The sequence below is a fragment of the Solea solea genome, chromosome 10, assembly GCF_958295425.1.
Source record: "Solea solea chromosome 10, fSolSol10.1, whole genome shotgun sequence".
Taxonomy (NCBI): Eukaryota; Metazoa; Chordata; class Actinopteri; order Pleuronectiformes; family Soleidae; genus Solea; species Solea solea.
Genome location: NC_081143.1, coordinates 1,775,979 through 1,797,382, shown reverse-complemented (window position 1 = coordinate 1,797,382; position 21,404 = coordinate 1,775,979). Strand labels below are relative to the sequence as shown.

The following is a 21,404-nucleotide window of genomic DNA, read 5'->3' as shown; positions in this document are numbered from 1 at the left end:
GAATCTGTCAAAGATTATGTTTTTCACTCCTGTAAAAAAGACGCCGGATTCCCTTCTCTAATCTGCACATTTAACACGATACTGTTGTCGTTGCTTAATTTGTTTAGTCATTTTTATCTGTCTGTTGATTGACTGGATCAATTATAGCTCCTATTTAATTCGGCTAAACTAATAGAATCGAAAAAGAAACGACCATACAACTATATCTGCATTTCTTTTATTATTATTTCAGTAACAATTTTTTTAAGCGATCGCTGAGAAAACAAAGCAGTGTGTGCTACATGCTGCCGAATTAAAGATGTGTATTGACTAAAACACAAAACGTTTTCAGATTCCGTTTACAAACACTATAATAATGTGTACAAACGGAAACGTTTAAAAATGACTATAAATCCGGACGGAGTTCAGTTAATGTGGGCGGTGCCTGCACCGTGCTGGACTGCGCATGTTCTTCTATATCCCGGAAGTTTTGAATTGAGTCGCAGAGAAAGTGGAAGCTGTTGTTTGTGTCCGTCCTGCAGATATTTGTTTGTTTGTTTGTTTGTTTTTTGTTTGCTCGGGTTTCGAGCAGCACCTGCCGGCCGCCTCAGGTAACGCTTCACCACCGGTGTGAGTTTCTGTGTTTTAACTAGTCAAAGAAAGTCCCGAGGGTTTAACGAACTGTTGTTGTTGTTGTTGTTGTTGTTGTTATTGTTGTAGCCATTGTTGTAGCCGCTGCCGCTCATGTTCGGCTTCCACCTGGTTCCGGTGGACGGCGGAGCTCCGGTCCACGTGCCACCGGGAGACACGGTGCTGGGCCGCGGCCCCCTGCTGACAGTGAGTTTAAAGGAACAGTTCATGTTTTTTTGTTGAAGTGTGTTTGTGTGAAGGTCCTGGTAAACTTGTGTGGACCCAACGCGAGCACGTGACGCGAATGACATCATCACAGAGTCTGGAACTGTGCATAAACTGAACTAGGTGGAGTATAAGCCCCGCCCACATTGCCACAGCAAGTACAGTCATCTGACCCTTGACCTGGTGATCCTTGACCTGACTGACACCAGACACAGACCTGTCATCTGTGAAGCAAGGACTGATTCCCTTTTGTTAAGTACCCAATGGTGAAGTGGGTTAGTACAGGACCCTGACGCGCGAGTATGCAGGGTTCCCTGTCACACACACACACACACACACACACACACACACACACACACACACACGTGCAGCATGTGTACAGAAGTTTACAGAAGTTTACCGGGGGCTTGACAACGTTGTGTTTGTCAGCCTCGTTCATGCTCTGGAGACCAGGAACACACACACACACTCACAGTGACCTTTGACCCTCTGTGTGTGTCTCAGGTCAGTGACCGGAGGATTTCTCGACATCACGCAGTGCTGCAGAACCTGGATGGAAAACTGAGACTCAAACCGGTCAGTGTGTGTCTGTGGCAGTGTGTGTCAGTGTGTGTCAGTGTGTGTCTCTGTCAGTGTTTGTCAGTGTGTGTCAGTGGCAGTGTTTGTCAGTGATTGTCAGTGTTTGTCAGTGATTGTCAGTGTCAGTGATTGTCAGTGTGTGTCAGTGTCAGTGATTGTCATTGTCAGTGTGTGTCAGTGATTGTCAGTTTGTTTCAGTGAGTGTCAGTGTGTGTCAGTGATTGTCAGTGTTTGTCAGTGTTTGTCAGTGTTTGTCAGTGTGTGTCAGTGTTAGTGATTGTCAGTTTGTTTCAGTGAGTGTCAGTGTGTGTCAGTGATTGTCAGTGTTTGTCAGTGTGTGTCAGTGTTAGTGATTGTCAGTTTGTTTCAGTGAGTGTCAGTGTGTGTCAGTGATTGTCAGTGTTTGTCAGTGTGTGTCAGTGTTAGTGATTGTCAGTTTGTTTCAGTGAGTGTCAGTGTGTGTCAGTGATTGTCAGTGTTTGTCAGTGTTTGTCAGTGTGTGTCAGTGTCAGTGTGTGTCAGTGTGTGTCATGAACATTTGTATGAAGTGAACACAGTTTGAATGTTTAAATCCTCAGACTCACCTGAACCCGTGCTTCATCCAGTCATCGCTCACTGATGACCCTCGACCCCTGGTCAAAGACTCGTGGTGGCCTCTTCGCCATGGAGACGTCTTCTCTTTGCTGCCAGGACAGTTTGTCTACAGAGTGGCGGCGGTGGGCGGAGCCAGCAACAGGTACTTCCCCCGTGTTCAGATCAAAAAGATCTGAGGATGAAAAGAGGAGTCGTGTCCACTCGATGTCCCGGTGAATAATTCAGTCTTAGAGCAGCTGTTTAGGTCTGATCTTTATGATCAGAGTCTGTTTGAAATGTAGATCACAAACATGACGATAGTTCAGGCTTTATGAGTCACTGACACTGTGTCTGTGTCCTCTTAACAAAAGACTCAATATATGTGTCACATGATCATCTTTATCTCACTGACAGACGTTTGTTAACCACTCACTCTCCCATGCTAAACCTCATAGAGAAAATCAGTAACATTGAGGGCGACATAGGGCAGAAGCTCCAATTAACGCTGCGTTTGTGTGTGTATCACTTCAGCCACTGCTGAGAAAATAGTGTTGTATTGTTATCCTGGGCTCTGCGAAGCGGATCGGCACTTCCGTATGTTGATGATGTCATCAGTAAACCTCACCACCGTAGCGCCTCGTGGTGCGGCACTAGTCCGGTCACATCCGGTTGCGTACATTCAACCGCAGAAGAAGTAGAACTACTCTCGTTGTAGCTGCTGAGATGCAAAGCATCCACCGTGCCAGAGGTGGAGCTGTGTATCTGAGAGCTGGCCTATCTATTACATCACTTCCAGGTATCTGGCCAATCACAGGACAGTGGGAAAGCTCTCGTTGGCTGGCCAATCACAACACAGTCCACGTTCGGGGGGTGTGGTTTTGGTCTGAAACAGCGCGGCTGACGAGAGCGTCAGTGAGGAGATATTTTGATCGGCTTGTTTGCAGCGATTAGGAGGTTTTTAACCATGAAAACAAGTTAATATATGTAAGTAGACCTCCATAACTCACATATATGTGACCATGAAAAGAAGTTAATATATGTAAGTAGACCGTCATAACTAACATATACGTGACCATGAAAACAAGTTGAAGGTGACATAGACCGGAAGCTCCAATTAACGCTGCGTTTGTGTGTGTATCTGCGTCATTACCTCGTTTATGAAACCCTAAAGTTTCAGAACAAACAATTCAGCCACTGCTGAGAAAATAGTGTTGTATTGTTTTCCTGGGCTCTGCGAAGCGGATCGACACTTCCTTAATTTGATGTCGTCATCAGAAATCCTCACCACCGTAGCGCCTCCCGGTGCGGGCACTAGTCCGGGCACATCCGGTTGCGTACATTCAACCGCAGAAGAAGAAGAAGAACTAGTCTCGTTGTAGCTGCTGAGATGCAGAGCATCCACCGTGCCAGAGGGGGAGCTGTGTTTCTGAGAGCTGGCCTATCTATTACGTCACTTCCAGGTACCTGGCCAATCACAGGACAGTGGGAAAGCTCTCGTTGGCTGGCCAATCACAGCAACTGTTTGGTCTGAAACAGCGCGGCTGACGAGAGCGTCAGTGAGGAGATATTTTGATCGGCTCGTTTGCAGCGATTAGGAGGTTTTTAATCATGAAAACATGTTAATATATGTAAGTAGACCTCCATAACTAACATATATGTGTGATACAAGCATTCGATGTCACCTTTAATATATGTAAGTAGCAGCTCCCGTGTCGTGGCCAGCTAAGATCACTGATTTTCTCTATGGGATTTGGTGTGGGAGAGTGAGTGGTTTACAAACGTCTGTCAGTGAGATAAAGATGATCATGTGACACATATATTGAGACTTAAACTGACTGATTTTATTTAACAAGTCTTTTGTTTAGAGGCTAAATCACGGTGTGTGTTTTTTCTTGTTTTGGCCAAAACAGACAGTAAAGCAGACGTAACCATGGAAACTTGGTTTCATCTGCTGGTATTTAATTTTTATATAACCAGGAATTAAACTTTTTTTCTTGTTGTAAAACAAACTCTTTAAAATCACATCATCAATCAAATCAATAAATATCTATAAAAGTGTTTAAAAAAACCTGAACTATCCCTTAATGTCACTTCTTGTAGAAATGGTCACAAAGAGAAACAGGAAGAGGAGGAGCTTTCCCATTCTCCGCAGCTAGAAGAGGAGCCGAATCGTTCAATCAGAGTGAACTGTGGCCAGACTCCGCCTCACGAGGAGTCACCAGGTCTGTCAGAGAAGGAGGAGGAGCCAAGTCCAAACAGACGTTTAAATGATCAGGTTTGTGGACAGAGGTCAGAGGTCAGATGATGTCACTGTCAGGTTGTGACCTGAGGGAGCATTAGCTTAGTATAAGCCCTAGGTAAGTTAGCTTAGCATTAAACTTAGAACTTTTTTTAGGATTAGCTCTAGGTGAGTTCTAAATTAGGATTAGCCTCAGGGGAAGAATTAGCTTAGCATTAGCTCCAGGTAAGAAATTAGTTTAGCATTAGTGTCAGGAGAGGAGTTAGTGTAGCAGTAGATCCAGGTGAGTAGTTAGCATAGCATTAGCCTCAGTAGAGGAATTAGCTTAGCATTGGCTCCAGGTGAATAGTTAGCATAGCATCAGCTGGAGGGCAGTAGTGTAATGTGGTGATGTGGGCGGAGCTCCAACAGATGAACAGATCTTGGCCGTTTCTAAATATCCATAATTGTGCGTACTTGTGCGTACTTGCGTACTCCCGTACTTGTGAAAACGTCATCAGCCTCAGTCCAAGTTCTGTTCCAATTCTGAAGTAAGCGAACAGCGAGGACGGTTCTCAAACCCGGAAGTGTTCTCGCTCTGCCCATTTTTACCAAGTATGCATCGGAGGTGACTTAAGTGTACTTGGGATGGCCATGTATCCCAGAATACATTTCGGTGGAGCATAGCAGCATGACGTCGCTGTCATTAGATGCTCGGTGTGATCCATATATTTGTTGTGACGTGTTATTTTGTGGAATTGTTTTGACCTGACAATTTGAAAGTTTGTATATTATTAAGGTTTTATTTATTTTAACTTTGAATTTTAGATTTATATTAAAGTCGCACGGTCATTGTTTCTGTATTTAAATATAATATGTAAATATTAGATCCTTAGAGTAGTATATATTTGTACACGTTATATAAATATATAACGTGTACAAATTATACATACATTATACATACATATATACTACTACTATAAATATAGAGTAGTATATATGTATGTATATATACATATATTACAATGCTGTAATATATCTATTTTCCACATTGTATTATTTGTATTGTATATTTTAATAGAAATAAATTAATAAATGAAGTTAAATATTTAAAAAGTCAAAAATAATAACAATATATATGCATTTATTAAAAGTATTTCATATGTTCATTTATCAACACTGTAGGTGGCACTAATGAGGCTGCAGCACTTGGCGCCAGCCACCATTCAAACAGCAGAACAATAGATACATAGCAAGTATTGTATGTATTGTTCTGCTGCTACTTGAGTATTGAGAAACAGCCACATACTTGTGTACTCCTGTACTTGTCAAGTATATACTCCCAGCGTACTTCTCAAGAATATACTTCCCAAGTAAGCAAGTACATACTTGCTTACTTGAGTATTGAGAAACGGCCTTTGTTTTTTGTGTCCGACAGGAAGACAAAACCGTCAGAGAGGAAGTGAAGGACGATAATGATGAAGGTGATGATAGGGGCGGAGCCTCGTCGGTCATGAGGACCAGAGTGTTACCTGTGTGGATGATGGCGGTCGTAGCTACACCGCATGGCTCCTCCCCTAAACCCAAAGGTACCGCCCAGGGTGATGTGTTTCAGTCACATGACTTCCTGTGTTGATTCCCGTCATGTGATCATTAGGAATGATGTCATCATGTCATCACTGTGAAGTCACATATAAGGCGTTTATGTGTTTCAGTCGTGTCGGTGAAAAGAAGCACCGCCTCTAAACAGGCCACACCCCCTGCAGCTGACTCTCCTGTGGAGGCGGAGCTCAGTGAGGAGGAGGAGCAGAGGCCAAGGAAGAAGAGGAGGAGGAAGGTGAGAGACATCAGTGATGAAGAGGAGAAGACGGAGGCCACGCCCACTGCGGCCATTGACTCCGCCACCACCACACGAGCCTCTGACAGTGAACCTGAGGACAACAGGAAGTCTTCTGTCCCAACGCCGTCCAAACGTCAACTCAGAACGCCATGTCCATATGGGCGGGACTGTTACAGGTGTGTCCACGCCCACGTCCAATAACCTTAAACTGTAGTTCAGTGCAAGTGAACGACCACCAGGGGGCGACTACTTCATGTTGTCTTTCACCGTGTAACTGTTCTGATTCTTCCCAGGAAAAACCCGGTCCATTTCCAGGAGTGCAGTCACCCTGAGGACACAGACTATGAAGACGAGGAGCAGGGGACGGAGCAGGGGACGGAGCTGGACCGACCCGAGTGTCCGTACGGTACCGACTGCTACAGGTGAGACGGTGTCTGGCGTGTCCTTCAGAGACAGTCTCTGACGTGTCCTTCAGAGACAGTCTCTGACATATCCTTCAGAGACGTTACAGTGTCTGACGTGTCCTTCAGAGACGTCACAGAGTCTGACGTGTCCTTTAGAGACAGTGTCTGATGTGTCCTTTAGAAACAGTGTCTGATGTGTCCTTTAGAGACAGTGTCTGACGTGTCCTTCAGAGACATCACAGAGTCTGACGTGTCCTTTAGAGACAGTGTCTGATGTGTCCTTCAGAGACAGTGTCTGACGTGTCCTACAGAGACTGATGTGTCCTTCAGAGACAGTGTCTGACATGTCCTTCAGAGACAGGGTCTGACATGTCCTTACATCTGACATGTCCTTCAGAGACAGTGTCTGATGTGTCCTTCAGAGACAGTTTCTGACATGTCCTTCAGAGACAGGGTCTGACATGTCCTTACATCTGACATGTCCTTCAGAGAGAGTGTCTGACGTGTCCTTCAGAGACAGAGTCTGACGTGTCCTTCAGAGACAGTATCTGACATGTCCTTACATCTAACATGTCCTTCAGAGACAGCGTCTGACATGTCCTTCAGAGACAGAGAATGACATGGCCTTCAGAGAGTCTGATGTATCCTTCAGAGACATTGTCTGACGTGTCCTTCAGATACAGTCTCTGACATGTCCTTCAGAGACAGTCTCTGACATGTCCTTCAGAGACAGTCTCTGACATGTCCTTACATCTGACGTGTCCTTCAGAGACAGTGTTTGACGTGTCCTTCGGAGATAGGGTCTGACATGTCCTTACATCTGAGGTGTCCTTCAGAGACAGAAACTGACGTGTCCTGACGTCACAGAGTCTGAGTCCTTCAGAGACCGTGTCTGACGTGTCCTTCAGAGACAGTGTCTGACGTGTCCTTCATAGAGTCTGATGTGTCCTTTAGAGACAGTGTGTGACGTTTCCTTCAGAGACAGTGCCTGACGTGTCCTTCAGAGACAGAGACTGACGTGTCTTTCAGAGAGTCTGACGTGTCCTTCAGAGACAGTGTCTGACGTGTCCTTCAGAGACAGAGACTGACATGTCCTTCAGAGAGTCTGACATGTGTTTCAGAGACAGCGTCTGACGTGTCCTTCAGAGACATCATTGACTCATCATCTTATTTGTGTCCCTGCAGGAAAAATCCTCTTCACAGGAAAGAGTTCAGACACACAAGGACAGCAGGTGAGTCTCAGCAGCAGGGGACGCTCACAGCGCCACCTACAGACCGTTCATATGTACTACACCGGTCATATGTAGGCGTGACCTGAGACAGGCGTCACATGTTCACAGTGTCAATGTCTCTGCAGCTCGCACCACACGTACCGCCCCCAAGAAGAGCCCCGCCCATGACGAGGACGAGGACGACAGCTTCATCGACGACGGCAGCGAGGACGCAGGGGACGACTCTGACTACGTCCCTCCTGACTCAGAGGACAGCGGCAGGGAGGACGTCCACAGACTGCAGAAGGAAGCAAAGATGTTTCTGCAGAGCAGGAAGTAGACGCCCACTTCCTGTTTGTGTTTCAGGTTTTAGTTTTTTTTGGACTTTGATTTTTAAAGTATTTTTTTTGCTCTACACGAAACTTTATTGACAAACACTGCTAAGTTAAGCTATACTACATTATTCTACTATACTGGTATGCTATCCTTTGCTACTGACGCCAATGTTTTAAACTTTATTAACCAAAACGTCAAGTTGTTGAGCATTAATACTAAATGTCAAACATCTGGTTCCCTTCATTTCTGTGGTCGATGCTGTTTCTAACTCGAGGCTTAGTCGTCTTCTGTAGCTCGAGGCTGCGTATGCTACGTTTGTCTTCTGTCTTCAGTCTTAGTGTGAGGCTACATAGGCTATGTTTGTCATCGTTGTGTGTGTGAATCGTAAGGTTTGAAATGTTGACTCAACTGTGTTCTCACCTGTGCTCAGATGTTTGAGACGTTTCTATTATGGCTACATAGCTAACATTAGCATTAGCAGCTGGTGTAAACAAGAAGCACTTGGTTGCTTGGTAATGTGGATTGTCCATGCTAAAACCTAACTCCACAGTTTTCAAAATAAAAGTCTCAGTCAGGCTATTGACTCATCTTTTTGTTTGTTTGTTTTTAAAAGTCAACGTGCAGCAGGTGTCGTCATGGCAACCACAAAACAGCTGAAAGTCCGAGTCCAGGTGGCTTCATCATCTTCATCATCTTCATGATCCAAAAATCAACCAATGACACAAAAAGTCACATTTCACTCTTTTTTTTTTATTCATCAAAAGTCTTTAAAGTTTCCGTGGCTGAATGGTTATTAGAAGAATATAATATACACTTATCTCCATATGCACACACGTACGTCAATTTTTTTTACGATTGACAACGTGCATGTGCCATTTGCCATTTCCTCTGTGAGGAACCTTGGAGTTACTTTTGACCAGGAAATGTCATTTGATTCACACATAAAACTCATTTCCAGAACAGCCTTCCTCCACCTACGGAACATTATGAAAATTAGAAACATTCTGTCTTTACAGGATGCTGAAAAACTAGTTCATGCTTTTGTTACATCTAGATTAGATTACTGTAACTCCTTATTATCAGGATGTTCCAACAAGTCTGTTAGAACCCTTCAGTTCATTCAAAATGCTGCAGCACGAGTTCTGTCAGGAACTAGAAAGAGAGACCATATAACTCCAGTGTTAGCTTCTCTACACTGGCTCCACCCACAGTTTAGAATTCAATTTAAAATCCTCCTCCTCACGTACAAAGCACTAAATGGTCAGGCCCCTTCATACCTGAAAGACCTAGTCTTACCTTATCACCCTAATAGACCACTTAGGTCACAAAATACAGGTTTACTTGTGGTTCCCAGAGTCTGTAAGAGCAGAATGGGAGGCAGAGCCTTTAGTTACCAGGCTCCTCCTCTCCTGTGGAACCAGCTCCCAATGACAGTTCGGGAGGCGGAGCCTCTCTCTGTATTTAAAGTTAGACTTAAAACTTTCCTTTTTGATAAAGCTTATAGTTAGAGCTGGTTCAGGGAAACCTGGACCATCTCTTAGTTCTGCTGCTATAGACCTAGACTGCTGGGGGATTTTCCTGTGGTGCACGCACATTCACTCTCTCACACTCAGGGTATGAATATGACTTTTTATATGTCATTAACCTTGTCTCTTTCTCTCCCTAGTTTGTGTATTTCCTTCCTTCCCTCTCTCTCTCTCTGTATTCTCATCTTGCAGGTTGCAGGATCCAGATCCAGTTTTCGAGGCTATCCATATCATACATATCATCACCATTATTATTGTGCTATAATTAATAGTCGATATCATTGACTGTATAAACTTGTAACTTGATACAGTTGTTGTGTTTCTGCTCCTGGTCTCTCTCTCTCTCTCTTCTGTCTCTACCCCATCTCCCTCTTGTCCTTTCTCTCCCCCCTTTCTGTCCCCCACCTCTCCTCTGTCCCCCATTTTTCCTTTCACCCAAACCGGTCGAGGCAGATGCTGCACATGTGTGAGTCTGGTTCTGTCAGAGATTTCTTCTTCTGTTAAGAGGGAGTGTTGTCTCTCCACTGATGCCTAGTGTTTGCTCATTGTGTGAACTGTTGTGTTTCTCTGCTCTCCTTGATGTTGTCTATGTACAGAGACCTGAGATCATGTATGTTATGATTTAGCGCTATACAAATAAAATTGAATTGAATTGAATTTGTGGTGGGGGTGTCTTTGTACAGGGGCACGGGAGTGTCATAAATGTGGTGAGGGTTCATTAAGGTTTTATTTTAACATCCTTAGCAAGTATGTTGTGTATGTGAGATCAAGGATGTATTTGTTAAAGTGTGGGGGGAGATAGAGGTCACACATACCAAAAGTGTTTGCCCCCTTCCTGATTTCTTATTTTTTAGCATGTTTGTCACATTTAAATGTTTCAGATTATCAAACAAATTTAAATATTAGACAAAGATAACACAAGTTAACACAAAATGCAGTGATGATTTTATTTATTATGGAGAAAAAACTATCCAAACCTACATGGCCCCATGTGAAAAAGTAATTGCCCCCCTTGTAAAATCATCAGGTCACTGAGGTTAGTCACATTTTTTACTTGCCACACCCAGGCCTGATTACTGCCAGACCTATTGAATCAAGAGAACCTGTCAGACAAAGTGAAGACGGCCAAAAGATCCCAAAAAAGGAAGACATCATGCCGCGATTTAAAGCAATTCAGGAACAAATGAGAAACAAAGTAATTAACATCTATCGGTCTGGAAAAGGTTACAAAGACCTTTCTAAAGCTTTGGGACTCCAGAGAACCATGGTGAGGGCCATTATTCACAAATGGAGAAAACATGGAACAATGGGCAACCTTCCCATGAGTGGCCAGCCGACAAGAATTACCCCAATAGTGCAGCGACGACTCATCTAAGAGGTCACAAAAGAACCCAGAACAACATCTAAAGAACTGCAGGCCTCACTCAATGTTCATGACTCCACCATAAGAAAGAGACTGGGCAAAAATGGCTTGCATGGCAGAGTTCCAAGACCAAACCACTGTTTGGTGGTTTGAAGAATCATCTCAATTTTTAAAAATAAAAAGCATCTTGATGATCCCCAAGACTTCTGGGAAAATATTCTGTGGACTGACGAGACAAAAGTTGAACTTTTTGGAAGGTGTGTGTCCCACTACATCTGGCGTAAAAGTAACACCACATTTCAGAAAAAGAACATCATACCAACAGTCAAATATGGTGCTGGTGGTGTGATGGTGTGGGGCTGTTTTGCAGCTTCATGACCTGGAAGACTTGCTGTGATACATGGAACTATGAATTCTGCTGTCTACCAAAAAATCCTGAAGGAGAATGTGCGGCCATCTGTTTGTGACCTCAGACTGAAGTGAACTTGGGGTCTGCAGCAGGACAATAATCCGAAGCACACCAGCAAGTCCACTTCTGAATGGCTAAAGAAAAACAAAATGAAGACTTTGGAGTGGCCTAGTCAAAGTGCTGACCATGCTGAGGCATGACCTTAAAAAGGCAGTTAATGCCCAAAAACCCTCTTATGTGGCTGAATGACAACAATTCTGCAAAGATGAGTGGGCCAAAATTCCTCCACAGCGTTGTAAAAGACTTATTGCAAGTTATCGCAAACGCTTGATTGCAGTTGTTGCTGCAAACGGCGGCCTAACGAGTTATTAGGTTTAGGGGGCAAACACTTTTGCACACAACTGTATATAGTTCTTAGGATTTGGTTTAATTTATTTTATTCCATTACATCCCTCTTATTATTATCTATTGAATAGAAAGACATTAGCATTGCTTCTCTCACAATAATAAACACAATATTGTTTGATGTAGAATTCATCCTCAAGAAGTTAAAGTAGTGAGAAGATAAGTGGTAAAAAGTCACTCTTTTTACTTTACTACTCCCCCATGAAAGACGACGTGGGAGTTTCCTTTATAAACAAGCATTTGGTGGAGAACCTGCTGACTGCTGTGCTGTTACACCGCTCAACGTCCACAAGACGACTATTTTAACGACTGCTACAGGTTCATCCTGAGGATCTTCTGCTATTGCTCTGCACACATGGCTAGCACAGGTATCCATGTTGGTGTCTTTACTCCAAAATGTGGCATAAATATTGACGATGCTCAGTTGCTCATGGATTGACTCCCCTGCATGTTTCTACCATGTTTGTGTGTCTCTACACAAGAGAAGCTGATGAAATGTTTCTACAAGAAGTAACTCCTCATATCCGTCTCTTTGCCAAGAACTGGGACCATTTCAGAAACAAAATCTGTAAAGAGTTGAGTAACTCAAACGTAGTAGATCTTCTCTACTCCTGTGGAGATAAAGACCGGGTGAGATCGTCACTTCAGATGCATCTCTGTTCTTCCATGTGTTTTGAGTGGAAATAAAGTGAGTTCCTCTGAACCTTGGCCGGTTCGTCCAGACCTGCTCTACCTCAGCCGACCGCCCTCCACCTCCTCCGTCACTCTGAGGGAGGATGTCCTTGCCTCTCCTTCATCTGCAGACTTGGTGGCCACAAACGTCACCAGCGTCAGCGGGAACTTGGCTGCCCTCTTCAGGTGCTTGCTGTAGTTTCGGACACTCACAAAGCAGAGGGTGTTAATGACCCCGTTGCTCATGGCGATGCACTCGATTATGTAGAAGGCCACCAGGGAGTTCCTGTCCCTGGAGATGAGTGTGGGGTAAAAGTCCCGCAGCAGGGCAAAGCCGTAGTATGGTGCCCAACACAGAACATAGGCGACCAGCACCAGGATCAGCACTACCACTGTCCTTCGACGCCTCTGGAGCCTCTTCCGGATCTGATCCGTCTGGAAACCGGGAACATCTTTGAACCACAGCTCCTTGGAGATGCACGTGTAGCAGACGGCCATGACGGTCACTGGGCCCACAAACTCCAAGGCAAAGATGAGGAGGAAGTACGAGCGGTAGAGAACCTGCTGGTCCACGGGCCAGATCTGAGCGCAGAAGGTCTTGTGGGCGTGTCCTTCCACGTGCGGGTACTTTGTCTCAGAAGTCATGTAAGCAGAAGGGATGGAGATGAAGACGGGGACGATCCAAACAGTCAGGACGACGTAGCACGCTGTCCGCTGCTTCATCCGCGATCTCAGAGGGTGGAGGATGACCCTGTACCTGGAGGAGAACCAGGAGGAGAACCAGGAGAACCTCAACAACAACAACAACACAATGATGGAGCGTCGTCATGTTCTGAAGCTGAAGAAAAGATGTAGCATGAGCTGCTGAAGGAAGCTAACAAACCCAGGTCAGCTCACCTGTCCACGGCGATGGCCAGCAGTGCGTTGGTGGACACGTAGAGGGAGACAGTGCGCAGGTAGTTGGTGGAGGCGCAGAGCAGAAGACCGTGGTCCCACGACAACTTCTTCACCACGTAATAATCGAGCAGGAACGGGCAGCAGACCAGCGCCACCGCCGCGTCTGACACGGCCAGGTTAGCCACCAGCAGCTGACTCAGCTTTCTCAGCTGCTTGTAGCGAGCAAGGCTAACGATGAACACACAGTTTCCCACTCCACAGACCACCATGATGGTTACCAGGACGACCGCGATGACGACAGTGGCTGCAAAGAAGGCCCACCCCCGCGTGGTGTCTGGAATCTCGTCCACAGGAATCTCGTAGTCGTAGCCGGATTCTGTCAAGCTGCTGTTGGACCAGTCGTCCATTTTCTAACAGTTGAGTCTGTAGAAAACAATGTAAACTGTATATTTATACATATATATATATATACATATATACATATATATATATATATATATATATATATATACAGAAGAAACCACTCGACGGCGCTAGCTTTAACTGAGTCTGTGGAAATTACTGATGCTGTTGACCAGAAACTACATTCAATAGGAATTCTCATAGACCTAAAAAAAGCATTTGACACCATCAACCATGACATTTTGATAGTTAAACTGGAGAGATATGGTATTAGAGGCTATTAGAGTACTGGAATGGGTCAAGAGTTATCTTCACAACAGATCTCAATATGTTAAGATGGGCAATTGCACATCGACTTGCTTGGACATAATTTGTGGGGTCCCACAAGGGTCAGTGCTGCGTCCAAAACTGTTTATACTATACATTAATGACATATGCAAGGTATCCAATATTCTGAAATTAATACTATTCACAGAGGACACTAATATTTTCTGTTCTGGGGATGACTTGAACCAATTAGTGGGAACAGTCAATAATGAAATGGCCAAGCTACATGTGTGGTTTAATATAAATAAACTATCACTAAATTTAGAGAAAACTAAATATATGCTGTATGGGAAAAAAGGCTGTAAGACTAGTATTAACATACAAGTTAATGAAGTGGACATTGAAAGGGTTAATGAGTACAAAGTGCTGGGAGTGATTATTGATGACATGTTAAGTTGGAATCCACACACCAAACAGTTAAAAGGCAAGCTGGCCAGGAGTGTGTCCATACTTTGGAGGGCACAAAAACTATTAAACCAGAAGGCACTGTACTTGTTGTACTGCGCACTAGTCTCTCCACACCTGCAATACTGTACAGAGGTCTGGGGACACACTTACAAAACCACTACTTATCCCCTGTTTATACTCCAAAAAAGAGCCTTGAGAATCCTACATTATGCCAGTTACAGAGAACATACAAATCAACTATTTACCAAATCAAAAATACTTAAATTCTATGACTTAATAAAATACCGCACAGTACAGATGATTTATAGGGCTGCCAACAAAATCCTCCCTCACAATCTACAGATATAATTCCTGAACAGAGGGGAGGGACACAATCTAAGAGGGAACATGAGGTTCAGGCAGAGAAGGGTAAGAACTACATTAAAATCCTTTACTGTATCGGTCACGGGGGTCAGACTGTGGAATAATCTGGATGAGGAGATGAAAAAATCAGCAAAACGGAGTGTATTTAAAAAGAAGTATGTAGAGATGACTATTAATCGATACAGAATGACACAGGAAGAAAAGTATGACAAAGGTCAGGGACAGAAATCTGTAGACACCGTGTGGAGACGACAGTGGAGACAAAAAAAAAGAAAAAAGAAGCAAATGTACCCAAACAACAGCTGACATTGATAAGCACAAATGTCAACACATGAGAAGTATTTAGCTGCCCCTGTGAATCGAGCCACAACGGAGAATCAATTGATCCAAGATGGAACTGCTAAGCTTGTCACTGGTGAACCTAGTTGCCCAGATGGGACCTTCATGGCTGGCTACATTCTGGATGGATGGGAAAAGTGGAAAGTCGTGTGCCTTGCCGCACTGGATGTCGAGGATGTCGAGAATGTGTACATATTCACATTCATGACAATCGGAATGCTCTCCTTGGGATGTGGTATGTTCATGCAATATCGGAAAATGAGGAAGATCGCCACTGAGCTGATCAATGTGAGGGTGGAAAGCGCAACAGCTCAGAGGGGAAAGCTATAAATGAGATGGATGACTAAAGGGGAAAAAACAACTAAACAGGTTCTCACACCATCCAAGTTAATAGTTAACCTGATGAATTGATCTCTATTGATTGGATCACTTTGTGACTTTGGGACGTTGTAACATGCCAGGCAACAAGTCGAGACTGTCACTCACGACGGAATAATATGGACACATGTACAGACACACACGTAGTCTGATTACTGTCTAGAGCTAGACTGCATCTCTGAGTGCTACCTGCTGCTGAAACATGTTTTATCAAACTGTCATAAGAAAAAAGAAAAAAAAATTTGTATGATGAAATTATGTATTCTGTGGGTATTGGGGGCGGGACTAGATAAGCTTTTGCTTCTCCCACTTTCCCTTTCAGTTATGTGGATTGTGTATTGTGTGAACTACACTAAGTTGATGTGTGATGATGAGTGATCTAACAGACATGACCGAAATAAACATAAAAATAAATAAATAAATATATGTGTGTATATATATATATACATATATAAGTATATGTATATATGTATATATAAATATATATATATATATAAATATAAAGACGTGATTAATGTGTGAACTCTCATCTTTAATCTGAGGAATTAAACAACATAATCTCATTAAGTGATGAGGAATTATAATCAGGTTTGTTTTAATACTGAGTTGAAAGTCTGGAACTCATGAACTCATATTTATATATGTATATATTTACACTACCAGTCAAAAGTCTGGTTGTCATTTAATGGAAACAATTCAAAGTTTTTGCAACTTTCTGACTGACCTTCATTTGTCAAAGTAATGATGGACTGTCAGAAAGTTCAGCTCTTTACTGAGCTGATTGCTTCTTGCCATAATATGAATTCTAACAGTTGTGAGCTGTGTACCAACCTGACTGATGGTCCCAACCCCATTAAGAAGGCAAGAAATTCCACAAATGAACCCTGACAAGGCTGTGAAGTGAAAACCATGTCAGTGACGACACCATGAAGCTCATCGAGAGAAGGCCAAGGGTTTGCAGAGCTGCCAACAAAGCAAAGGGAATCTAAAATATGAAACATGTTTTTTTGCCTTTACTACATAATTCTATATGTTCATTCATAGTTTTGATGCCTTCAGTGAGAATCTACAACGTGAATAGTCATGAAAATAAAGAAAAACCATTAAATGAGAAGGTGTGTCCAAACTTTAGACTGATACTGTAGTGTATATACACACACACACTCTCTCTCACACACACACACACAGCTGTTGGCGTCTCCTTGTTAATGTCGTCTCTTCTTCATGTGTTAAAATTGTCCACAGGTCTCAGAATGTTGCGTCTCATCGCTGACGTTTTCTTCTAAAACTGCTGTTTACAAAGTTGACTCACTTCCTGCTGCGCACACACACACACACACACACATCATTAAAGAAGTCTTTCATTCACTTTATAAACCACTCACTCTCCCACACCAAACCTCATAGAGAAAATCAGTGATTTTAGCTGCTGGTCCTCTGCTGCCTCGTGTGGTCACTGAGGTCAATCTGAACATTGGATTTCAAGCACTGAAGTGACAAAATAAGACATTTGAACTCAGCAGAGGATCAACAAAGTTGAGGTTTGGTGTGGGAGGGTGAGTTCTGCAGGCAACGAGAGGATGGTTGTCAGCAGCAGGGTACTACTGCACTTTAAAAACCATGAACTGTCCCTTTAATGCTGTATTACTGCAGTAGTATTTAAACAATACTTTAAATACTAAAAAAAGATTAAATGAACAAACATATAAATGACATATTTACAGATATGTTATCTCACACCAGTGTGTAGAAGCCCTATATAATAATATTATTATTATTATTCTTGTTATTATTATTGTTGTTGGATGTATTCTATGATTCTTGTTATTATTTCAAAATGTCAAATTATTCCTTAAGACAAAAATGAGGTTTTATGGTTAAATGTTAATAAAAGTTCAAATAAATAAATAACAATTAAGTTTTTACATTTGTAAACACGAGTCAATGATAACGTGACACAAACAGACTCATAAACAATGTAAACAGTAAACACTGACCTGCGCGAGCTGGGACCGTCCACCGACTGACGACGGGACCGCGAGGCGCGCTCATACAGTCACACACATGCGCGCGCACACAGAAACACATGCGAAATGAATTCAACTTAAACATACATAAACGTTATATATGTGTATGTAATGTAAAACGTGACATGGGTCATGGTGTTTTTGCCGTCTGTACCACAGGGGGGCGCTGTGATCTTTTGATCATGAGATTTCATTTCTGTTTATCACATAAACTCAGATTCACTCAGTCATCAAGTCAAAAACACTCATTTGCAGCAGTCTATGACGTGGCTGTGCCTCCCACTGGCAAAAAGAAACTCTATCATCACTAATTATCCTCTAGCGCCACACAATGGCCACTGTGGTCACTCTCACATTTTTGACAGTCAGTCTGTTGGTGGACGTATAGATTTCCATAAACTAGACAAAATAAAATAAAATGAGATTAGATTACAGATGATCTGCTGTAGCGGCCCCAAAAGGGAGAGGTTGAAATTAGAAAAGTATTTGTGCAGCATTTTAGTGACTTAACTCAACAGCAGGGGGCGTTCACATCACAATATACAACACATTCAACTGTGAACTGTCCCTTTAATCTGTAGTAGTGACATCACAGACCTGAGTCTTTGTTATTTTACTAAACAAATTGGAGGCCACAGGTTTGTAAAAAAAAAAAGAAGCTTTATTTACAAAAACACAAACAGAAATGCAGGAAACTCCGCCCCCTGCACCTCCCCCTCTACTTCTTCGCATAGGTGATCTTCATGGCGCAGGTGGCTGTGATCCTGAAGCCCTGCAGAGCGTCTTTAGCCACGCCCGCCTGAGTGTCGCTCTCAAACTCCACAAACGCAATGTCGTGTTTCCCCGGAACGAGTCGCACTTCTTTAAAACCAGGAAACCTGACGGACAGAAACACAGACGACAACGTCACAACACAGATGACGACGACGTCATGACACAGGTGATGTGTGTGTAGCGTGTGTACCACGTGTATAGTGTGTGTAGCATGTGTGTAGTGTTTGTCATACGTATAGTGTGTGTAGCGTGTGTATAGTGTGTGTGTAGTGTGTCATACGTATAGTGTGTGTGTAGCGTGTGTAGAGTGTGTGTGTATAGTGTGTGTAGTGCGTGTGTAGAGTGTGTCACGTGTGTATAGGGTGTGTGTAGAGTGTGTGTAGCGCATTTATAGTGTGTGTGTGTAGCGTGTGTATAGGGCATGTGTAGCGTGCATGTGTAGCGTGTGTGTGTAGTGTGTGTGTGTAGTGTGTGTAGCGTGTAGCGTGCGTAGGGTGTATGTAGTGTGTGTGTAGCGTGTGTAGAGTGTATGTGTAGTGTGTGTGTGTAGCGCAGGGGCTCACTGGTTGAACAGCATGGACAGCATCATCTCGTTGGTCTCCTCTGGCAGGTTACTCAGGAACAGGATGTAGTTGGGCGGGTTGTCAGGAACCTGACGAGACGACAAACGTTGTTTCATCAACATTTAAAAATGAAATCATGAAGAGAGAAAAGATCACCTGACAGACTGGTCATGTGATCTGTTTTCAGAGCACACCAATCATATTTTTGATAACCGTTTCATTTGAGCCCACGTCAGTTCTGGTCTGGCTCAGTTGTTCTGGCACAGTTGTGGTCTAGGTCAGTCTGGGTCAGTTGTGGTCTGTGGATCTTTGTGGTTGGCTGATCTTACCTGGACTGCAGGTGTGTGAACCGGCACTGCTGATCCCTGAAAACAAACAGGATTTACAATCATAAACAAACTAAAATCACACGTCTTCAATGAAAAGGTAATCACGTCAATATTTCCTGGTTTTGGATTAATGGAGAAAATACTGGACAGATGAATTCATTGATATAAATCATGTAATCACTCACCAGTGGTGGTTTCTTTGTCAGATTAGCCGCCGCCGCAGCCTCCTGAGCTTTCTTCTTCTTCTCTTTCTTCTTCTCCTTGTCGCCGTACGTGCCCTTGACCTTGGCGATGACCTCAGAGTCCGTCTTTGCGTACTGTATCCTCTGAGAACAATCCACACGAGTGTCATTGTTACATATTTCAGCCTGCAGTCGCACATGATGGCTTCACAGCACATGGACTCACCATGGGTTTGTTGTAGAAGGGAAAACCTTGCAGCTGCCGCAGCGCGTTGGTGGCGGCGGCGAGCTCTTTGAAGACGACGAAGGACTGCCCCCTCATCTTCATGGTCTTCATGGCCACGATGTCCACTATCTGTCCGAACTGGGAGAAGAGCGCATAGAGGGAGCGCTTCAGCTCTGCGGGACCAAGACGACACACAGGTGAGAGGTGGTAACAACAGTCACATGACACCAGATGTTGTGCCAGAATTATAAAAATATGTCTCTGTAACATCGGATTTAAACTTCACCAAAAATGTTACTATCACCTTCTAAAGCACATGTGTCAAACTGGTGGCCCGGGGGCCACATGTGGCCCTCCAATCGATTACATGCAGCCCGCCCACCACTGTGCGAGGTGATGGAATAGAGACTGAATATAAGACTAAATTTATATGCCGGCAATATTTTTTATAATAGTAATAAGACTTTGGGTTTTAATCATCGCTTTATTTAATGTATTACAGTCAACATGAAATTACATACATTTAAGATGTTTTAATCACAATTATCCTCCTCATTATTTGCAACATTTTTGATTTAATTCTCAGTTTTTGTGCATCATAAATATGTTTTTATTGTGAATCATTTTATATCAAAACAAGCACTTTTACTTTGCAATTCTACCTAATATCATAATGAATATCTTATATTGCCCACCGGCTATAAATAGTTGTTTTTTCCACTTTTTTCCTCTATGTCGTCTCTTGACCAGACTAGATGCTCATTTAGGTCCTTTGAGTTTGACACCCCTGTTCTAAAGGATGTTGAATTGGAGAAAGTCCTGGAATAACTGCTCCTTTTTCTAAATGCATCATTTATTCACTTTAGAAAAAATCCCACTCACCTTCTTTCTTGACTTTGTCATTGATGTTGTTGATGTAGATCGTGTGGTTTGGTCTGATATCCATGATGTCACCTGAGGAAACAATGACGACAACAGAGCAGGTTTCATTTCTCCGTTTCTCTCTTCCTGCAGCTGAAGAAACAAATGAGCTAAAATCACGGATTTTCTCTCTGGACTTTGGTGTGGGAGAGTGAGTGGTTTACAAACTTCAGTCCAACAGTGAGATAAAGACGTGAATATGTGATGTAGATATTATTACATGACTCTTAATTAAAGTCTGAAAGCAGCTTATGTTTCAGTGCATTCACACAAACACAACAAATCTCAACTATACATTTAAATACAGCGTCTGTGTGTAAAAAATGATTTACGTACAAAACAAAAGCAGCATAAAGTGTAAAAGGTAGACGTGACGTCTTACGTATTATTGTTGTTATTTATTATCTTTACTTTTTTACATAATTCATTCGATTTCATACAAACACTTTGAAATATCGTCTCGTTCACGTTTAATGAACCTGAAGCTAACGTTAGCATGTGTTCATTCATAGCGTTAGCTTAGCTAAGGCTGTTAGCTTCAAGTGTAGCCGCGGCCGGTGTCCATTAGAAAACCCCAGAAAATACCCGGCAAGTATGTGACTTGACACGGGTCAAACTACCGCGATCTGGTGAACCACACATTAACGTTTAAAGATTAAAAAACAACAACATTAAACATGTGAACTCACCTCGTCTACGATTTACCGCGGCTCCAAACTCACGCACAAGCGGAAACACACTCTACTTTGCTGCTGCTTTAAGGACGCTACCGCCACCTGCCGGCCAGGAGGAGAACTACAGGACAGGAGGAGAACCACAGGTCAGGAGGAGACCTACAGGCCAGGAGGAGAACTGCAGGTCAGGAGTAGAACTACAGGTAGAGGATGAGTGATTCACA

At 43.2% G+C, this 21,404-nt stretch overlaps 3 protein-coding genes across 3 annotated transcripts; 1 reads left to right on the top strand and 2 right to left on the bottom strand.

The window, feature by feature from the left end:
- The first annotated feature begins 156 nt into the window (after positions 1–156).
- On the top strand, positions 157–8,582 carry aplf (aprataxin and PNKP like factor). The gene is made up of 10 exons (XM_058641237.1): positions 157–590; positions 700–816; positions 1,339–1,410; positions 1,992–2,149; positions 4,087–4,261; positions 5,643–5,793; positions 5,920–6,220; positions 6,338–6,466; positions 7,634–7,680; positions 7,806–8,582. The coding sequence occupies exons 2-10, from the start codon at positions 724–726 to the stop codon at positions 7,997–7,999; spliced, it is 1,320 nt and encodes a 439-aa protein (XP_058497220.1). The 5' UTR covers positions 157–590; positions 700–723; the 3' UTR covers positions 8,000–8,582.
- A 1,906-nt stretch (positions 8,583–10,488) lies between these two features.
- Positions 10,489–17,497, bottom strand: prokr1a (prokineticin receptor 1a). Its single transcript, XM_058641047.1, has 4 exons — positions 17,482–17,497; positions 16,316–16,447; positions 13,268–13,690; positions 10,489–13,127 (listed from the first exon to the last, which is right to left on the bottom strand). Exons 3-4 carry the CDS (start codon positions 13,672–13,674, stop codon positions 12,428–12,430), a joined length of 1,107 nt encoding a protein of 368 aa, XP_058497030.1. The 5' UTR covers positions 13,675–13,690; positions 16,316–16,447; positions 17,482–17,497; the 3' UTR covers positions 10,489–12,427.
- Positions 17,498–18,150: 653 nt separating this feature from the next.
- snrpb2 (small nuclear ribonucleoprotein polypeptide B2) lies at positions 18,151–21,318 on the bottom strand. The gene is made up of 7 exons (XM_058640242.1): positions 21,196–21,318; positions 20,468–20,539; positions 19,586–19,758; positions 19,363–19,503; positions 19,178–19,213; positions 18,849–18,937; positions 18,151–18,389 (listed from the first exon to the last, which is right to left on the bottom strand). Exons 2-7 carry the CDS (start codon positions 20,529–20,531, stop codon positions 18,230–18,232), a joined length of 663 nt encoding a protein of 220 aa, XP_058496225.1. The 5' UTR covers positions 20,532–20,539; positions 21,196–21,318; the 3' UTR covers positions 18,151–18,229.
- Positions 21,319–21,404: the final 86 nt, after the last annotated feature.